General features: G+C 45.1%; 2 protein-coding genes across 3 annotated transcripts in view; both read left to right on the plus strand.

Moving 5' to 3' along the window:
- Nucleotides 1-18,858, plus strand: part of LOC141106769 (uncharacterized) — a 70,667-nt gene that overhangs the window by 43,760 nt on the left and 8,049 nt on the right. The window contains exons 7-9 of the mRNA XM_073597696.1: nt 7,065-7,301; nt 16,663-16,791; nt 18,680-18,823. Coding sequence (XP_073453797.1) covers nt 7,065-7,301; nt 16,663-16,791; nt 18,680-18,823 — 510 coding nt within the window. The remainder of the gene's footprint in view (nt 1-7,064; nt 7,302-16,662; nt 16,792-18,679; nt 18,824-18,858) is intronic.
- On the plus strand, nt 1,470-10,596 carry LOC141106613 (oocyte zinc finger protein XlCOF7.1-like). 2 transcript variants are annotated; one of them, XM_073597529.1, is made up of 6 exons: nt 1,470-1,605; nt 4,299-4,363; nt 4,760-4,913; nt 5,030-5,127; nt 5,224-5,362; nt 6,170-10,596. In XM_073597529.1, the coding sequence occupies exons 1-6, from the start codon at nt 1,482-1,484 to the stop codon at nt 6,859-6,861; spliced, it is 1,272 nt and encodes a 423-aa protein (XP_073453630.1). In that variant the 5' UTR covers nt 1,470-1,481; the 3' UTR covers nt 6,862-10,596. The 2 variants fall into 2 exon arrangements, with proteins under 2 accessions (XP_073453630.1, XP_073453628.1); XM_073597527.1 differs by having other exon boundaries at nt 4,220-4,363; nt 6,170-10,593.

The following is an 18,858-nucleotide window of genomic DNA, read 5'->3' on the forward strand; positions in this document are numbered from 1 at the left end:
AGCGCCACCTCATCAGTGCCACCTTATCTGTGCCCATAAGTGCCACCTCATCCGTGATGCCTATCAGTGCCGCCTTATCTGTGCCACCTTATCAGTGCCCATCAGCGCCACCTTATCTTTGTCCATCAGTGCCTCATGTCAGTGCTGCCTATCAATGCCCATCAGTGCCACCTTATCTGTGCCCATCAGTGCCACCTCATCAGTGCCATCTTATCTGTGCCCATAAGTGCTGCCTCATCAGTGCAGCCTATCAATGCCCATCAGTGCCACCTTATCTGTGCCCATAAGTGCTGCCTCATCAGTGCTGCCTATCAATGCCCATCAGTGCCACCTTATCTGTGCCGCCTCGTCGGTTTCACCTTATCAGTGCCCATCTGTGCCACCTTATCTGTGTCCATCAGTGCCACCTATCAGTGCCGCCTCATCAGTGCTGCCTATTAATGCCCATCAGTGCCACCTTATCTGTGCCCATAAGTGCCACCTATGAGTACCGTCTCATCAGTGTGCCTATCAATGCCCATCAGTGCCGCCTTATCTGTGCCACCTATCAGTGCCACCTTATCTGTGTCCATCAGTGCCACCTCATCAGTGCTGCCTTTCAATGCCCATCAGTGCCACCTTATCTGTGACGCATCAGTGCCACCTATCAGTGCCACCTCAATAGTGCCACCTATCAGTGACCATCAGTGCTGCCTATCAGTGCCACATCACCAGTGCCCATCAGTGCAACCTCATCAGTGCCACCTATCAGTGCTCATCAGTACAGCCTCATCGGTGCACATTAGTGAAGGAGAAAGATTACCTCTCCGAAAATTTTATAACAGACTATGACATTTTTTTTTTTATTGCCCCCTCCCCCCAAATCAATCTAATTGAAGAGGATCTGCATCACTGGAAGACATGAATGATAATGGATGTCAAAATGTGTGTTTACTTTACTGTTAACATTTTTGTGTGTAATTGAATAGGGGTGCTATGGACCCCTTGATCATTCACGTTGGGGTGCGGATATCTAGGGGCCCCCTTAATTTCAAGGAGGCTTCCAGATTCGATAAGCCCCCCTGTCCGCAGACCCCCACAACCAGCAGGTCAGGGTCTTGTGCTCATCAAGCTATGAACACTGTGCCTTGCCGGAGGGTTTGGAGGGACCCCACACTTTTTTTGAGTTGGGTCCCCCCTGAAAAGACATGGACACTTATCAAGGAGGAGGGTTCTGTTATGGATTTTCTGGGGGCACCCCATTATTTTTGTCCTTTTTTTCTGTACTATGAATTAAAGCAAAAGTGATAGAGAAAAAGCATGTGTGGGAATTATATTTCCCTGCCATCATCCCTTTTATATATATATATATATATACAGCATTACTTTAAGAGGAACAGTTATTTCTTCCATGTCTGCTGGGCTACAACAAAATGGCTGAGAAGAACCAATCACAGAAGAGGCTGCCTTTTACCCATAAAGCTGACCGTTAGGGGGGGGGGATGGGCACTATTGTTGCAGGAAGTGAATGGGACAGAGTTGGGAGCGATGGAGGCAAACTGCACCAACCTGACGGAGAGGATATTACGGCTCACCCTGGAGATCATCTACCTGCTGACCGGGGAGGTGAGGAGGATTCTGGGAGCTCCGCCAACGTATTTGGTTCATTTTATTGATTCCTGCCTGAAAAAATACTTTTGCTCTACTTTTATTTCAACATTGAATTACCTGCAAGTTGCTAATATGCATATTGTTTACAAATTAAAAAAAAATAAAAAATCTTAAGTGACTTTTTTTTTTTCAATTCCTTAACTGACAGAAAAAATTACCTGCAAGTTGCTAATGATGATGATTTTTTAAAAAAATTTCCAAATTTTTATTTTTTTTTTCCTTTTTTTATCCACAACTTGATGGGGAAAAAAAATACTATATATATATATATATTATCTCACAAAAGTGAGTACACCCCTCACATTTTTGTAAATATTTTATTCTATCTTTTCATGTGACAACACTGAAGAAATGACACTTTGCTACAATGTAAAGTAGTGAGTGTACAGCTTGTATAACAGTGTAAATTTGCTGCCCCCTCAAAATAACTCAACACACAGCCATTAATGTCTAAACCGCTGGCGACAAAAGTGATTATACCCCTAAGTGAAAATGTCCAAATTGGGCCCAATTAGCCATTTTCCCTCCCTGGTGTCATGTGACTCGTTAGTGTTACAAGGCTTCAGGTGTGAATGGGGACAGGCACTGACACTAATACTGGGGGTTCTGATTGCGGTCACGACACCATTACTGGGGGGTTCTGATTGCGGGCACTGACACCAATACTGGGGGTTCTGATTGCGGGCACTGACACCAATACTGGGGGTTCTGATTGCGGGCACTGACACCAATACTGGGGGTTCTGATTGCGGGCACTGACACCAATACTGGGGGTTCTGATTGCGGTCACTGACACTAATACTGCGGGTTCTGATTGCGGTCACTGACACTAATACTGGGGGTTCTGATTGCGGTTACCAACACCAATACTGGGGGTTCTGATTGCAGTCACTGACACCAATACTGGGGGTTCTGATTGCGGTCACTGACACTAATACTAGGGGTTCTGATTGCGGGCACTGACACCAATACTGGGGGTTCTGATTGCGGTCACTGACACTAATACTGGGGGTTCTGATTGCAGCCACTGACACTAATACTGGGGGTTCTGATTGCGGTCACTGACACTAATACTGGGGGTTCTGATTGCGGTCACCGACACCAATACTGGGGGTTCTGATTGCAGCCACTGACACTAATACTGGGGGTTCTGATTGCGGTCACTGACACTAATACTGGGGGTTCTGATTGCAGCCACTGACACTAATACTGGGGGTTCTGATTGCGGTCACTGACACTAATACTGGGGGTTCTGATTGCAGCCACTGACACTTATACTGGGGGTTCTGATTGCGGTCACTGACACTAATACTGGGGGTTCTGATTGCGGGCACTGACACTAATACTGGGGGTTCTGATTGCGGTTACCAACACCAATACTGGGGGTTCTGATTGCAGTCACTGACACCAATACTGGGGGTTCTGATTGCGGTCACTGACACTAATACTGGGGGTTCTGATTGCAGTCACTGACACTAATACTGGGGGTTCTGATTGCGGTCACTGACACTAATACTGGGGGTTCTGATTGCGGTCACTGACACTAATACTGGGGGTTCTGATTGCGGGCACTGACACCAATACTGGGGGTTCTGATTGCGGTCACTGACACTAATACTGGGGGTTCTGATTGCAGCCACTGACACTAATACTGGGGGTTCTGATTGCGGTCACCGACACCAATACTGGGGGTTCTGATTGCAGCCACTGACACTAATACTGGGGGTTCTGATTGCGGTCACTGACACTAATACTGGGGGTTCTGATTGCGGTCACCGACACCAATACTGGGGGTTCTGATTGCAGCCACTGACACTAATACTGGGGGTTCTGATTGCGGTCACTGACACTAATACTGGGGGTTCTGATTGCAGCCACTGACACTAATACTGGGGGTTCTGATTGCGGTCACTGACACTAATACTGGGGGTTCTGATTGCAGCCACTGACACTTATACTGGGGGTTCTGATTGCGGTCACTGACACTAATACTGGGGGTTCTGATTGCGGGCACTGACACTAATACTGGGGGTTCTGATTGCGGTTACCAACACCAATACTGGGGGTTCTGATTGCAGTCACTGACACCAATACTGGGGGTTCTGATTGCGGTCACTGACACTAATACTGGGGGTTCTGATTGCAGTCACTGACACTAATACTGGGGGTTCTGATTGCGGTCACTGACACTAATACTGGGGGTTCTGATTGCGGGCACTGACACCAATACTGGGGGTTCTGATTGCGGTCACTGACACTAATACTGGGGGTTCTGATTGCGGTCACCGACACCAATACTGGGGGTTCTGATTGCAGCCACTGACACTAATACTGGGGGTTCTGATTGCGGTCACTGACACCAATACTGGGGGTTCTGATTGCGGTCACCGACACCAGTGATGGGGCTTATTTTAATTCTACTTTTTCTTACGTATGCTGTATGCAGCCAAAAAATGAAGCAGTACCAAACTTTTTGGGTGTAAAGGTGTAAAGAAGGACCATAATAGAAGCAAGTTACAACTTATTTTGTTGGGAAATATTTAGAGTGATTACTAATCTCTCTCCACAGGATAAGCTAGTTGTAAAGAAGACATCAGGAGATGGAGACTACTCCATATTGATTCCTCTACATTCCTTACTGGTTCCAGGAAGAAATAATGAGAAGAAGATTCTGGAAGTCACCCAGAAGATCATTGGTCTGCTGACAGGAGAGGTGAGCGGTGACGGGAATTCTGGGACATTATCCAGTAACAGACAAGGGATGTGTCTGGATGGTGACTTTATCATTGCGTGTGTCAGGTTCCTATAAGGCACTGGTCTCCAAACTGCGGCCCTTTGCTTGCTTTATCTGGCTCATGGGGCACTAGTCCTACCACTGACACCAATGACGGGGCACTATTCCTTGCACTGACAACAACAATGGGGCACTAGTCAGCCCCCTAATTCCAAAGATGGGGCTTGTTTACTCCTACTGACCATGGTCCAGTTTGAAGGACCATAGACTGGTCTTTTGTTTAAAAAGTTTGGAGACCCCTGCTATAAGGTGTCAGGATGTCTCTGTGGAAGAGCAGAGGCATTTGTACTACTTTTGTTTTATTTTTATATTCAGAGTGAAAACTGGAGCAATATTAATGTTAGTGTAAAAGAAAAGATAAAAGAAGAGGAGGCGGATGGTGTGAAGAAAGAACTGGAGTATTTAGAAGGACACAAGATTCTCTACAAGGACGTCACAATGGAGAATCAGCCGCCTCTCACATCACGGGGTAAGAGGAGACTTTATTGTAAAGGAGAGAGCAGTACGGAGGATCCACCTAGATTCCCCATCATCTGATAAACACATAGAAACAATGTATTCAGTCAGTGTGTGTGTTTCCTACAGATGGATCCAGTAATGGGAACCCACCAGAGAGATGTCCCCGTTCTCTGTATTCCTGGGATTCCACACAGGAAGATCACACCATCCCTCACCGTCATCAGGTAGGTGAGACTGAGCATGTTGAACAGTATTAGATGATATTCTTCTATCTATGGAGCCTCAGGATAATAGTGCTTACAATAATTTTACAATTTTAGGGGGTAGCAGTGTTCAGTATCAAAACTGAGGTCAAAGAGGAAGAAGAGATGTATATGAGTGGAAATCAGCAGTCTTTGAAAGAAGCCGAAACAGCGGTGACAATTACCAAGGAGGAATCTTCTCTAGATGTCAGCACAGGTAAGTATTATATACAAAAAAAGCAACACTTCACATTTCTATTTTACATTCATTCTTTCCTATTTCAATGTATTTCCATCAAGTGTGCAAGTTAATCAAATTAATTCAAAATCGGCAAGCTATGATGCGTGCAGTGGAGATACTGTACACCATATGAAAGGTCCATCTTTATTCTTCAATATAATGTAGTGTTCCCAACAAATGAGGAGGAGATACTATAAACCGTATGAAAGGTCCTTCTCCATTCCTCAATATGTCATGTTCCCAACAAATGAGGACGAGTTACTGTACACCATATGAAAGGTCATCTCCATTCCTCAATATAACTTTGTGTTCCCAACAAATGAGGAGGAGATACTGTACACCATACGAAAGGTCCATCTCCATTCTTCAATATAACGTCATGTTCCCAACAAATGAGGAGGAGATACTGTACACCATATGAAAGGTCCATCTCCATTCCTCAATATAATGTCATGTTCCCAACAAATGAGGTGGAGATACTGTACACCATATGAAAGGTCCATCTCCATTCCTCAATATAATGTCATGTTCCCAACAAATGAGGTGGAGATACTGTACACCATATGAAAGGTCCTTCTCCATTCCTTAATATAATGTCATGTTCCCGACAAATGAGGAGGAGATACTGTACACCATATGCAATTTCTGCAATTGAATCTCCATTCCTCAGTTTAGACTGGAAGGTCCATCTCTGTTCCTCACCATACATGGCTGACTCCTAACTGCAAAACATGAGTAATGAAAATGTTATAATTTTTAATAATAAGAAAACATTTTCAACAGGTGGACCCAATGGATGGAATACCCCAGAGGGAAGTCTTATTTTATCTGGACATTATAACAAAGAAGATAATGGCCTGGCACAGTGTTCTCCAGGAGTAAGCATTGTTACTCAAAATATGCAAAACAAAAATAACCATATGGTAAGATCAACAGGTTGGTTTAATTCTGAGCAGTCCAACGATAAACCACATACTATTCTCCCAAATGTCCAACCAAGCCTTAATATTGCAGTGAAATCACCAGATCCTTCTAATCCCAAGGAATCTTCTCCCCATCATGTTCGGGAATGTGAAAATTCATTCAATAAACATGACTTGGTTGTACCCCAGAGCATCAGCACCATTGAAAGACGTTTTTCTTGTTCCGAGTGTGAGATTAGCTTTACAAAGAAATCACATTTTGTTCAACACCAGAGAACCCACACCGGGGAGAAGCCCTTCTCATGTTCTGAGTGTGGAAAGTCTTATACTGAGAAATCGAGCCTGAAAAGACACTTAAGAGTTCACACAGGGGAGAAGCCCTTTACCTGTACCAAGTGTGGAAAGTGCTTCTCCGATAAAAGGAACCGGGATAACCACATGAAAGTTCACACTGGTGAAAAGCCGTTCTCCTGTCCCAAAAATAATTCTCCACCAGAGAATACACAGCACCTGAGTCCACTGAAAAACATATGGTGGAGTGTTGTAGGCTGAAGTGTTTAGTCCATAAAACAATGGAACAATAAACATGAGGACTTCTGAAAGGATCAACCAACCCATATGGAATATTTTAGATAAATTTATGGAGGGGGTTGGGATGATTGGTGACGAGTTTCGACCCTACATCCCCATCATAGCGTATGCTCAAGATTAGGAAGAGTTTATATGGGATTTTAAATGTCTTATGTCATGAGAAGTCGTTTATAAATAAACCAAAACACATTCAACATCAGAGATTCCACACCTGGGAAAAGCTTAATTTAAACACAGCAGAGAGTTCAAACCAGCGAGAAGCTGTTTTCCTGTTCAGAATGCGACAAAAATGTTTTTGCACAGAAAGTGACTCTAATTCTACACCTCTTTACGGAGCTGAAAGTCCTATGAAACTTCAACTTCAAACGTATTTCCCTTGCCTGTTTGAGAACTACAAGCTTGTAAGCGAGCTAAAGCAGTCAGTTCCCGGCTGGGGAAGGTTGGGGGTTAAAGTTTTGCCCGCTTTCCCGATCGTTTTGGTGGGTTTTCCTGTCTGGGTCCGGCCTACTTGCCCAGTGCAATATAAATTGGGACAGTGGTCCGGTCCTAGAGAGTCCAGGGAGTTCCCCCCCAAAGGGGGCCCAGAGAGCCGTCCTTGGCCCTGCAAGAATAACTGAGTTAGCATGGTTCAGCCTTGAGTGTGAGACCCACAGGGGAGCGAGACGGAAGAAAAAACCCATAGGAGTAGGAGAATGTGGTCGGTTATGGCCTACAACAGAGACTTTTAACTTGGGGTCCGCTCTGAAGATGGCAGCACTGGATTATGCCTCAGAAAAGTTTACACTTGCATGAGAGAGCCTGTACAATGGCAGTCCCCAACCTTTTTGGCACCAGGGACCAGTTTCACGGCAGCCAATCTTCTCAGGGACCGGGGGTGGGAGATGAGGGTGGTTGTGGTGGATATATTGTTGTATGTGGTTGAGGCAGGGACTAAAAATTCACAGTCTGTCCTCAGCCCCCCCCCATCACACCACAACCCCCTTTTACAGCACAACCCCCCTTTATATCAGTGTCCACAGTCCCACCTTTTAAGCAGTCCCACAGTGTCCTCAGTTCCCCTTCTCATTACAGCCCCCCTTTACATTACAGTACTCCTTTACGTCACAGTTCCCTTTTACATTAATGTAACGGGGATTGCTCTGTAAAGGGGGCACTGTGATGCACAGGGAACTGCACTGTAATGATTACAATGCCCCTTTATATTACAGTGCCCCTAGCAATCACATCCTCCTCCAACACAGTACCCCTGCAGTCTGCCCCCCACCCCACCTTTGGCAGGGCAGAGGCTGTTATCAGTCTATGTGTCCTCTCCCGGCTCTGCCCTCTTGCCCGGCATCCTATCAGCAGGACAGGGGGAAGGAGCTCTCCATTCTGATCTGCAGCTCCTTCTGCCCTGCTGATAGATAAATGTGCAAATATCAATCAGCGCAAACAAGAATGTAAAAAAATTATATTTAGTGAGTATTAATAAACACTTCAGCCCCGGAAGGATTTGCCCCCTTAATGACCAGGCAATATTTTGCGATACAGCACTGCGTCGTTTTAACTGGCAATTGGGGCAGTCATGCGACATTGTACCCAAATGAAATTGACTTCCTTTTTTTCCCCCACAAATAGAGCTTTCTTTTGGTGGTATTTGATCACCTCTGCGGTTTTTATTTTTTTGCGCTATAAACAAAAAAAGACCGACTATTTTGAAAAAAAAACATTTTTTTACTTGCTACTATAATACATATTAAAAAATATATATATAAAAAAAACTAATTTACTCATCAGTTTAGGCCGATATGTATTCTTCTACATATTTTTGGTAAAAAAAATCACAATAGGAGTATATTGATTGGTTATCACGTCTACAAACTATGGAATAGATTTAGGGACTTTTATTTTATTTTTTTATTGTTTTTATTGGTAATGCGATTTTTAGCGGGACTGCGACATTGCGGCGGACAAATGTGGCCCCACATGACACTTTTTGGTGACCAGTGACATTTTTACATTGATCAGTGCTATACAAATGCACTGATCAATATATAAATGACACTGGCAGGTTAGGGGTTAACATTAGGGGGCGATCAAAGGGTTAAGTGTGTTCTAACCCTGGGGGGATGGGCTCACCGGGACATGACTGGGAACAGAAGATCTCTGACATGTCATCTGGCAGAACGGAGAATCCCCTTGTTTACAGTTCCCCATTCTGTACACCGCGATTGCGGGTCACTGGCGGACATCGAGTCCTCCGGCTTACGCGGCAGGGGCGCGGACGCCCGCTATCTCCTATGCAAAAACCAACCTACACCTACGGCGGTTTGCGCAGGAGAGCCAACCTGCCACAGTATAATGACGGCGGCTGGTCGGCAAGCGCTTAATAAAAGTAGCCGCTGTCACTTAAAGTGCTTTCACTCAACTTGATCTGGTATAAAATAACAAAAACAGTGCTGCACTACTGAACAAACAAAAGTGTAAATCAATATATTCAATAAAACGGTATATGCAAACAAAAATGAATAAATACTGTCCAAAAAGTCCAAAAAATATATGAAAGTGAATCAAAGTTCATCAAAATTATCAAGTGACTAATTGAAGTGAATCCGAGATTATCAATTCACCAATAGTGCAAAGATTCAAAAAAATGCTGGTGCTCTCCTCCACCCGTATCACAGGCTGCTCACCTCACATACGAGTTAAAATCAGCAGTGTTAATGAAGATTACTGGTGCGGTGTTGACACTTCTAATCCTTCCAAAGAACCCGATCATCTTACCGGATAGGATAAGTATGCAAAAAAGAAGGGAAGTCTTGAGATGGCCACAATGTGACATCAGAACGCAGGGATCTACTGAAGAAGTCGATGCCTTGATGACACGTGTATGGGGGGCGGAGGCTGCGTACTGAGGTCACATCGCGGCCATCTCCAGACCTGTTTGTCTGAATGCTGTTTCAGCTAGCACGGCTTATTGTGCCACACTTGTAAGTGCATCTACTATTCTTTTAAGAGAATAAATATTTCTATACGGAGAGCACTAGATTTTGCCTTCTTTTTTGCATACTTATCCTAGCCCCGCCCCTATACGCATGTCCTCAAGGCGTTGACTTCTTCAGTAGACCCCTGCGTACTGACTTCACATCACAGCCATCTCAAGCCTTCTTTTTTGCATACTTAACCTATCTGGTAAGAAGATCGGGGTTCTTGGGGAACCCAAAGAAGCAGGTGACTGAGATAAAGGAGTAAAAGTGTCAACACCACGCCAGTAATCTTCATTATCCCCAGAGGGGAACACTGCTGGTTTTGACTCGTATGTGAGGTGAGCAGCCTGTGATACTGGTGGAGGAGAGCACAAGCATTTTTTTAAATCTTTGCACTATTGGTGAATTGATAATCTCGGATTCACTTCAATCAGTCAGTCACTTGATAATTTTGATGAACATTGATTCACTTTCATATATTTTTTGGACTTAGCCCCATGCGGACCGCAGTCGCTGCTCACCTCCTGCTTTGCGGCCCAGTCATCAACAGGCCGCAGGCTGGTAACATGGTAACAGTCCATGGTCTGGGTTAGGGACCCCTGTTGTACAGAACTATGGACACTGGAATGCTCTTTTGCAGGTATGCCGGGGCAGCAGTAAAGCCTGTAGTTAGAGCTAAGGAATTAGGAAAGTATTATGTCTTGCCTGTTGGACTGTGAAATGTCTAACTTTGCACCTTTATTAAATAAAGTATTGAAACTTTGTCCTTGCCTCGTCTGAAGTTACTAAAGAGGTGTATCGTAACTAACTGGCACACAGTTAACCAATGGGTAATGATACATTGGGGTATGAAGACATCAGCATAGAGTGGAACAACGTGAACCCATAAGTAGTTGCCAACAGAAGTGTAACAAGCAGCCTGTCGGTAGCATGTACCATACCTGTTCTAGGTGGCACTGCCTCTAGCAGTGAGGGAGATGTGGTCGCCACTCCTTCCGCCCTTGGTCTGTCTCCCATAGCAACAGGAGCAAATTGCACCGCAACATGTTACATGTTCTACCCTAAATACGAGTGGAACAAGTAACATGTCCAAAGGTGAACTTAGCCTTAAGTTAGGGTCCCTGCACTCTTCCCCCTCTCAAAAGAACTTCGTCCTTGAAGGCTAAATCACAGCACACCCCGGAAGTGCAGGATCACGTACTAGCCTAGGTATGTGATCCAGCGCAGGAAAGCCACTTTGCCTCTGTATAACCTCTTTGTGCAGTCGGCAAGTGGTTAAAGTAGAATTATAGGCAAAACTTCTTGTTTTTTTTCATTTTGGATAGAGTAAGGGAGGGTTATAATGCCTGTCAGATTATTTTTTGCAATCTGTTTCCCATTGGGGAGTTTTACCTTCACTTCCTGTCTCATAGCCAAAACAGGAAGTGAGGAAATCCTGGCAAATTAAGGGAATCCCTTGGGGACCCCCAGGTCATCAGAACTAGTGTCCCCATTGGAAGATGTTCCCACTATTACTTTTCTGGGGACAACCAAAAATGTGGGATTTTCCTTTACTTTCACTTTCTATGATAATGGTAAACGGGTCAAATAAAGAGGGGGGATATCCCTAATTGGGGCACAGACAGCAATAAAAACCCAACAGAGGTTCTAATCCCTCTCCACTCTATCCAAAAGTAGAAAAAAACTTTCGCCTTTAGTTATACTTTAAACTTATAATCACTAGTTAAAAAGCAACTGAAGGTTGTATCACCACACGAAAACTCTTCACCAAGGTTAGGCAACTCTACGTGCAATGGTCCTCTGGGTTCTCAGAGACAGTCCCAATCACAGCTCTGGTTTTGTCAGATGAAAAACAAAAGCAGTTCTGTGGTATAAAACTTGCACCAATCACTTTCGGAAAGAGCTTGGAGATCCCTGGCCACGTGACAGGCCCAGGCAGGCAGCTACCTATAAGAATCTTCAACCTTTGCCAAAGACCAGGTTAGGATTCATCAGACCTCTCACAAGCCAGTTGTGGACCTTCAAGCCCAGATGGGTAATTATCAGAACTCTTCCTAAGCTTCCCAAACAAAAGGCCCGGGAAGCAAATACTGGACCTCTCTTCAGCTCTACCCTCCCCAAGCTTTAGGCCTGGGAGTCAAGGACCCTCTGGACTCACATCCTCCTCTACAGGCAAAGCCTGGGGGGCATGGACACTTCTAGAAGGGCATTGCAAATATGTATACTGTTCCCTATCCCACATAACTGGCATAAACCCTCAGTAGTTGGCCAGGGCAACATAAATATTTATAACCCCATACATTGTAACATCTCATTCTATCTACTCGAGAACCTTCTCCTGAAGAACACAAACACAAAACTTGGACTAGGGACTAGGGACACTTCAGCTTAACCCTAGGTTCACATCTAGGCAGGTCGATGCAGTTTTCAGGAGCATTTTGCGGTTTTGAATATGTTTTTTTCTCTTTAACAAACTGTGTATAGCTGGTTCTTAAGGACCGGGCCAGGGAGCCTTAACAACAGTCATCAGTTGCCAGCGGGGTTCCCTGCTAACAACTAAATGTACAAATAAGAATTGCTGGCAATAAAAAAATTGAGAAAAAAACGACGTGGGATCCCCCTCAAAATCCATACCAGACCCTTACTCCAAACATGGTCAGGAAAGGGGGTTGACGAGCGAGCGACCCCTTCCCAAACCATACCAGGCCACGTGCCCTCAATATGGAGAGGTGCTCTGGGGCAGGGAGGCTCTGCCCCCCCAAAGCACCTTGTTGATGGGGACAAGGGCCTCTTACCCACAACCTTGGCCGGTGATTGTGGGGGTCTGCGGGCGGGGGGCTTATTCGGAATCTGGAAGCCCCCTTCAGCAAGGGGGCCCCCAGATCCCGCCCCCCCCATGTGAATGAGTATCATGTGCACCTATAAAAAATGCATAGGTGTGAACCTAGTGTCAAGTAGAACTATAGGCCAAGCTTTTTTTCATTTTGGATAGAGCAAGGGAGGGTTCTAACCCCTGTAAGGTTTAAATTTGGCATTTGTGACCCATTGGGGAGATTTCCCTTCACTTCCTGTCCCATAGCCAAAACAGAAAGTGAGAGGAAATCCCTACAAATTAAGGAAATCTCTTGGTGCCCCCAGGTCACCAGAGCTAGTGTCCCCATTGCATACCCCCCATCTTTCTGAGATAAGAATGAGGGGCACCTATTAGCAAAAGTATGCAGGCATAGGACACACCTCCTGCGAAGCCTCTCCCCTTAACAACTTAAGGACCGAGCCTCTTTTTGAGATCTGTTGTTTACAAGTTAAAATTATTGTTTTTTTGCTAGACAATTACTTAGAACCCCCAAACATTATATATATTTTTTCAGATACCTAAGAGAATAAAATGGCAGACCTTGCAATACTTTGTCACACCATATTTGCGCAGCGGTCTTACAAGCGCAATTTTTTTGGGAAAAAATACACTTTTTTTAATTAAATAATAAAACAATAAAGTTAGCCCAATTTTTTTTTATATTGTGAAAAATGATGTTACGCCGAGTAAATTGATACCCAACATGTCATGCTTCAAAATTGCGCCAGTTCGTGGAATGGCGACAAACTTTGACCCTTAAAAATCTCCATAGGCGACGTTTAACAATTTCTACAGGTTGCCAGTTTTGAATTACAGAGGAGGTCTTTTGCTAGAATTATTGCTCTCGCGCTAACGATCGTGGTGCACCTCACATGTGTAGTTTGAACACCGTTTTCATATGCGGGCGTTACGCATCGCTTCTGCACGCGAGCACGGCAGAATGGGGCACTTTACATTTATTTTTATTTTTTTATTATTAATTTTGCTTTTTATTTTTATTTTTTTACACTGTCCATTTAAAAAAAAATTGGATCACTTTCAATCCTATTACAAGGAATGTAAACATCCCTTGTAATAGAAAAAAAGCATGACAGGACCTCTTTAATGTGAGATCTGGGGTCAAAAAGACCTCAGATCTCACATTTACACTTAAAAGCAATAAAAAAGTAATTAAAAAATTGTCGTCTTTTTTTTTTTTTTCAATTAAATTTTTTTTTCCCTTTAAGACCATTAGGCAGAAGTGACGTTTGACGTCGCTTCCGTCATCCAATGGTATGGAGCCGAGTGGGGAGTCATCATTCCCTCATCTCCCTCCATGTCTCTCAGAGGAAAGGACCCAACTGTCTCCACCATTACCCACGGCTCCGGTAAGTAAACCACCGGGGAGCGGCGGGAGGGGGCCCTCTCTTGCCCCTGATGAAAGTAATTTTGTGGCAAATCCACCGCAGAGACCACTTTTATCTGAAAGCTATCTGCTGCCATAACTCTGGTATTTAACGTCAAACAGCCACCGTGTAATGACGGCGGGTGGTCCGCAAGTGGTTTAAAGGAGAATTGTACAAAAAACTGATTGATTAAACCCACAAGTGCTTTTTTTTTTACGACTACTATTCCTTTATATTGGCTTTTAGAATTTACAGTTGCGGCAATTTAGAAATTGGATGAAAGGCTTAGCGCTGGAAAACACTTTTTAAACGATAAATAGTGCACTTTATATACATTTATATAGATCAGACCACAATGAGGGACAAATGAGGAGGAAAGAGGGACAGAGGGACATTGCTCCAAATCAGGGACAGTTGGGAGCTATGTCACTGGAAGATTTCCCCTCCAATGGCGGTGCGTCCATAAGGGCGCATGGGCGCCGCCCCCTCTCTCCTGCCACCCCCTCTATCACCAATAGATAGATTCATGCATTGCTGCCACCCCTTATTCAGGCGCCCGGCCCCTTTTCAGGCGCCTGAATTACAGCGGCGGGGTATTTTTTTTTTAAGCGCTTGATTAGAGCCATAGGCTCTAATAGGCGGCAAAAAGGGTAACCAGGGAGCGCCATGCTTGGCGCTCGCAGTTCACTCAGCTGTGTTAGGAAAGCGAATGAATGCTCGGGTCTGTTACCTGTCACCTGATTGGCTGAAATGACAGGTGCTGTGATTGGATGCCTATCAGGGGTCCAATCATAGCAGAGGATGGGAATATAGGACGGGAGAAGACATTGAGGAGCATGGAGGACACCGCTCGCCGCCGTTACCCGCTGCCCACCGAGAGATAGGGTAAGTGCCGGGCAGATGGCGGGCACACTGGCAGCATTTGATGGGTACAGTGAGAGCATTTGATATGGCAAAGTGGCAGCATTTGATGGGCACAGTAGCTGCATTTGATGGCACAGTGGCGGCAATGTGTCCATCAATTGCCGCCACTGTGCCAAACGCAGCCACTGTTTCCATCAAATGCTGCCACTGTGCCATCAAACACAGCCACTGTGCCATATACAATGCTCACACTGTGCCCCATCGTGTTTAGGGCAGCCCATTCTTTTCAATGGGCTGCCCTACATGTGAAAAATGAACAATAGAAGTACATGACCCAAATTGCATAGCGCTTCGTTACCATGCGTTTTGGCGCTTGCATTAGCGAGGTGCGTTCGGGGGGGGGGGGGGGGGGTGTCATTAGAAATGAATGGCACTACTGTGTACCTACAAAAGGGATGTGCACTTGTTGGGCATTGCAGGAATGTGCACAATTTGTTCGGGCGTTTCCACAATGCAAAAATACCTAAAAAAAAACCTAGCCTAGGTAAGGTTTATATTATATTTATAATATATATTTATATTATAACTTGCAAAAATATTATAAAAACACAAATATAAAATTATAAAAATATCACATACCAACTATTTGTACCAAAACTATTTTTGATTACATTATTGTAGTTCTTTGATATAATAACTTTTTCCCTTTTGCACCAGAAGTATTGAAATAACACATGGACGACATATATTTTATCATTTTACATTTGGATATGATGTATATATTTCTCTTTATACTGTATATTGTCTATTTTTTTGTACCACAGTTTTTCTTCAAATAAAAGTTGGTAAACCAAAAAAAAATATATACAAAGCCAGAGGTGAGGGTGATGTCTTTGGGGCGGAATCGGATTTGAAAATTAGGCAGCCCTCTTCTCTTCATTCCTGTAGGCCAGTGGTTCTCAACTCCATTCCTCAATAGAGTTGCCACCTCATCCCTTTGAACCTGAACATATGAATTACACAGGTTATGAGGCTAATTTAATGCAGATAAGGCACCACGTGAGTTCAATTACCACCTTAATCAACCTCAGAACCTGTGGAATTAATATGTGTTCGGGTTTAAAGGAGTTGAGAACCACTCAAGGTTTAAAGGGATGAGATGGCAACCCTAGTCCTCAAGGTGCCCCAACAGGTCATGTTTTAAGGATTTCCCTCAGATGAAACGGCTGTGGTAATTACTAAAGCAGTTAAACTGATCAAATCACCTGTGCAAAATAATGGAAAGCTTGGAAACATGACCTGTTGGGGCGCCTTGAAGGCTGGAGTTGAGAAACCCTGCTGTAAGCCAGTGGTTCTCAACTCCTGTCCTCGGGACCCACCAACAGGCCAGGTTTGCAAGATAACTGAAATACATCACAGGTGATATCATTTTCTGCTCAGCGATTGCAGTATTCTAGTCTGCACCTCCCCAAGGTAATATTTAAAACCTGTCCTGTTAGTGAGTCCTGAGGACAGGAGTTGAGAACCACTGCTGTAGGCAATCAACGAGGATAAGCACCTGGTAGCAGCCATGTTATTGTAGCTCTTAAATGAAGACATGTTGGCATACAGCATATCCTCTGGACTACAACAAAATGGCCGAGGAGAACCAATCACAGAAGAGCCTGGCTTTAACCCACGACGCTGATCATGGGGGGGATGGGCGCTATTGTTGCAGGAAGTGAATGGGACAGAGTTGGGAGCGATGGAGGCAAACTGCACCAACCTGACGGAGAGGATATTACGGCTCACCCTGGAGATCATCTACCTGCTGACCGGGGAGGTGAGGAGGATTCTGGGAGCGCAGTTTTATTCCAGCAACGAAATTGAAAATAAACCTGTTTTTTTTTTTTTTAATTTGACCGTTTTTATTTGTAGCATTTCTTAACTGGTAAAAAAAAAACAACCTTTTTTTGTACTCAACTGGATGAAATATCATTTCAAGGAACAACAAGTTACAGACGTTTTAATTTAAGGTTACTGAAAGCTGGATAATTACAAAATGTTTTTGTTTTGAAAGATCTTTTTGATTTCTTTTCTTGTTTTCTATTTTTCTTGACAAGCTGCTAAAACACGGGTATGGTTTCTTTTTTTGTTTTGTTTTTTTACATTTCCTTTTTCTGACAGCAGGCTGTTTTGAAAGGTTTGAAACATTTAACAATTGGTTAAATGTGTATTTGCAAATATGGGAAGAAAGAAGAGAGATTCCATCAGTGCGGTGTAATAAAAAAATCCTGGACCTGTGAAAAGTCTCGTCTGCGTCACTTCTGGTGTGGCTTCACTGTGCATGCGCAGGCAGGTTTTTAGGGTCCAGGAATATTTAGAGCCTAAAAAACAGCTGTTCGCATGGCTTTATCGCGCATGCGCACACTGTTTTCAGGTCCAGAAAATTATAGACGAGCGGGGGCGTGAAGCCTCCCCTAAGCTGCTCTGGAGAGGGGAGCGAGCCCGGTGAATAGCTGTGTCTGTGTAAATGAATCCTGTGCCCAAGAGCTTGCAATCTATGACAATGACCTAAAGTTTACTTGATAATATAAGAAAGCCCATCAGAAGAGCTGTGTCTATTCCTATCTCTGTGTAGTCTTTGCTCTTTTGAAAAGTGTGCTGTAGATAGAGCATGTCAAGCCGTAGCTGTGCTCCCTGGGGATATGCTGATCGTCCATCCATGCTGCTGGAGGGAGCCCAGGCGATCATGAATGAGGGACCTGCAGACTTGGTCATGGTGAGCGAAACCACCCCATATCCCCCACACACCATCCCATACCCCACTCTATCTCCCCTGGGGACAGGGACCCCCTTTTCCCCCTGAAGACAGGGACCCCCATCTCCCCCTGAGGACAGGGACCCCCTTCTCCCCCCCCCGAGGAAAGGGGCCCCTTCCCCCCCCCAGAGGACAGGGAACCTCTCCCCCCCCCCGAGGACAAGGACCCCCATCTCCCCCCCTGAGGACAGGGACCCACTTCTCCCCCCAAGGACAGGGACCCCCATCTCCCCCCAAGGACAGGGACCCCAGGGACTCCCATCTCCCCCTGAGGACAGGGACCCCTTCTCTCCTGGGGACTGGGACCCCTTCTCTCCTGGGGACTGGGACCCCTTCTCTCCTGGGGACTGGGACCCCTTCTCTCCTGGGGACAGGGACCCCCATCTCCTCTGGGGACAGGAATTCCTTCTCCCCCAAGGACAGGGACCCCCCTGTCCTTGTCAGGGGGAGGAGTGGGGTATGGGATGGTGTGGGGGGATATGGGGTGGTCTTGCTCACCATGACTAAGTCTGCAGATCCCTCATTCATGATCGCCTGGGCTCCCTCCAGCAGCACCTGCCTGCGCATGCGCAGTGAAGCCGCGCAAACAGCCGTTTACCTACGTAGCTGCACCGCAAGTGACGCGGTTGAGACTTTCACAAGTTGAGGATTTTTTTATTACACCAGGACAAGGTCATCCAGTGCCCAGGGCAGAGATGCCAAACTGTGCCCCCCCCCTTAGGGTTAGGGTCAGAGCGCCCCATCCTTGCAATGAACCCTTGCATCCAGGGCAGCTTCCCCTCCTGCCCACCTCTTGTCCTAGTCCTGGATTCCATCAGTCAGATCCTAGCAAAGAGGAAGGATGATGGCAGCAAGTTGTAACTTCTTTTGTTGGGTAATGAATATAGTGATTGCTAATCTCTCTCCACAGGATAACATAGTTGTGAAGAAGACATCGGGGGATGGACAGAACTCCGTTGTGGTCCCTCTACATTCCTTACTGGTTCCAGAAAGAAACAATGAGCAGAAGATTCTAGAAGTCACCCAGAAGATCACTGACCTCCTGATGGGAGAGGTGAGTGGTGCAGAAATTTTTTTGGGGTATTATCC

This window comes from Aquarana catesbeiana, linkage group LG08 (assembly GCF_042186555.1).
Source record: "Aquarana catesbeiana isolate 2022-GZ linkage group LG08, ASM4218655v1, whole genome shotgun sequence".
In the NCBI taxonomy this organism is placed as follows: Eukaryota; Metazoa; Chordata; class Amphibia; order Anura; family Ranidae; genus Aquarana; species Aquarana catesbeiana.

Bases quoted from the DNA above. Each gene is read 5' to 3' on its own strand.
- LOC141106613 (XM_073597527.1), top strand. From the start codon at position 1,528: ATGGAGGCAAACTGCACCAACCTGACGGAGAGGATATTACGGCTCACC. The intron at 5,128-5,223 runs GTAGGTGAGACT...TTACAATTTTAG, and splicing joins CCATCCCTCACCGTCATCAG to GGGGTAGCAGTGTTCAGTAT. The intron at 5,363-6,169 runs GTAAGTATTATA...CATTTTCAACAG, and splicing joins TTCTCTAGATGTCAGCACAG to GTGGACCCAATGGATGGAAT.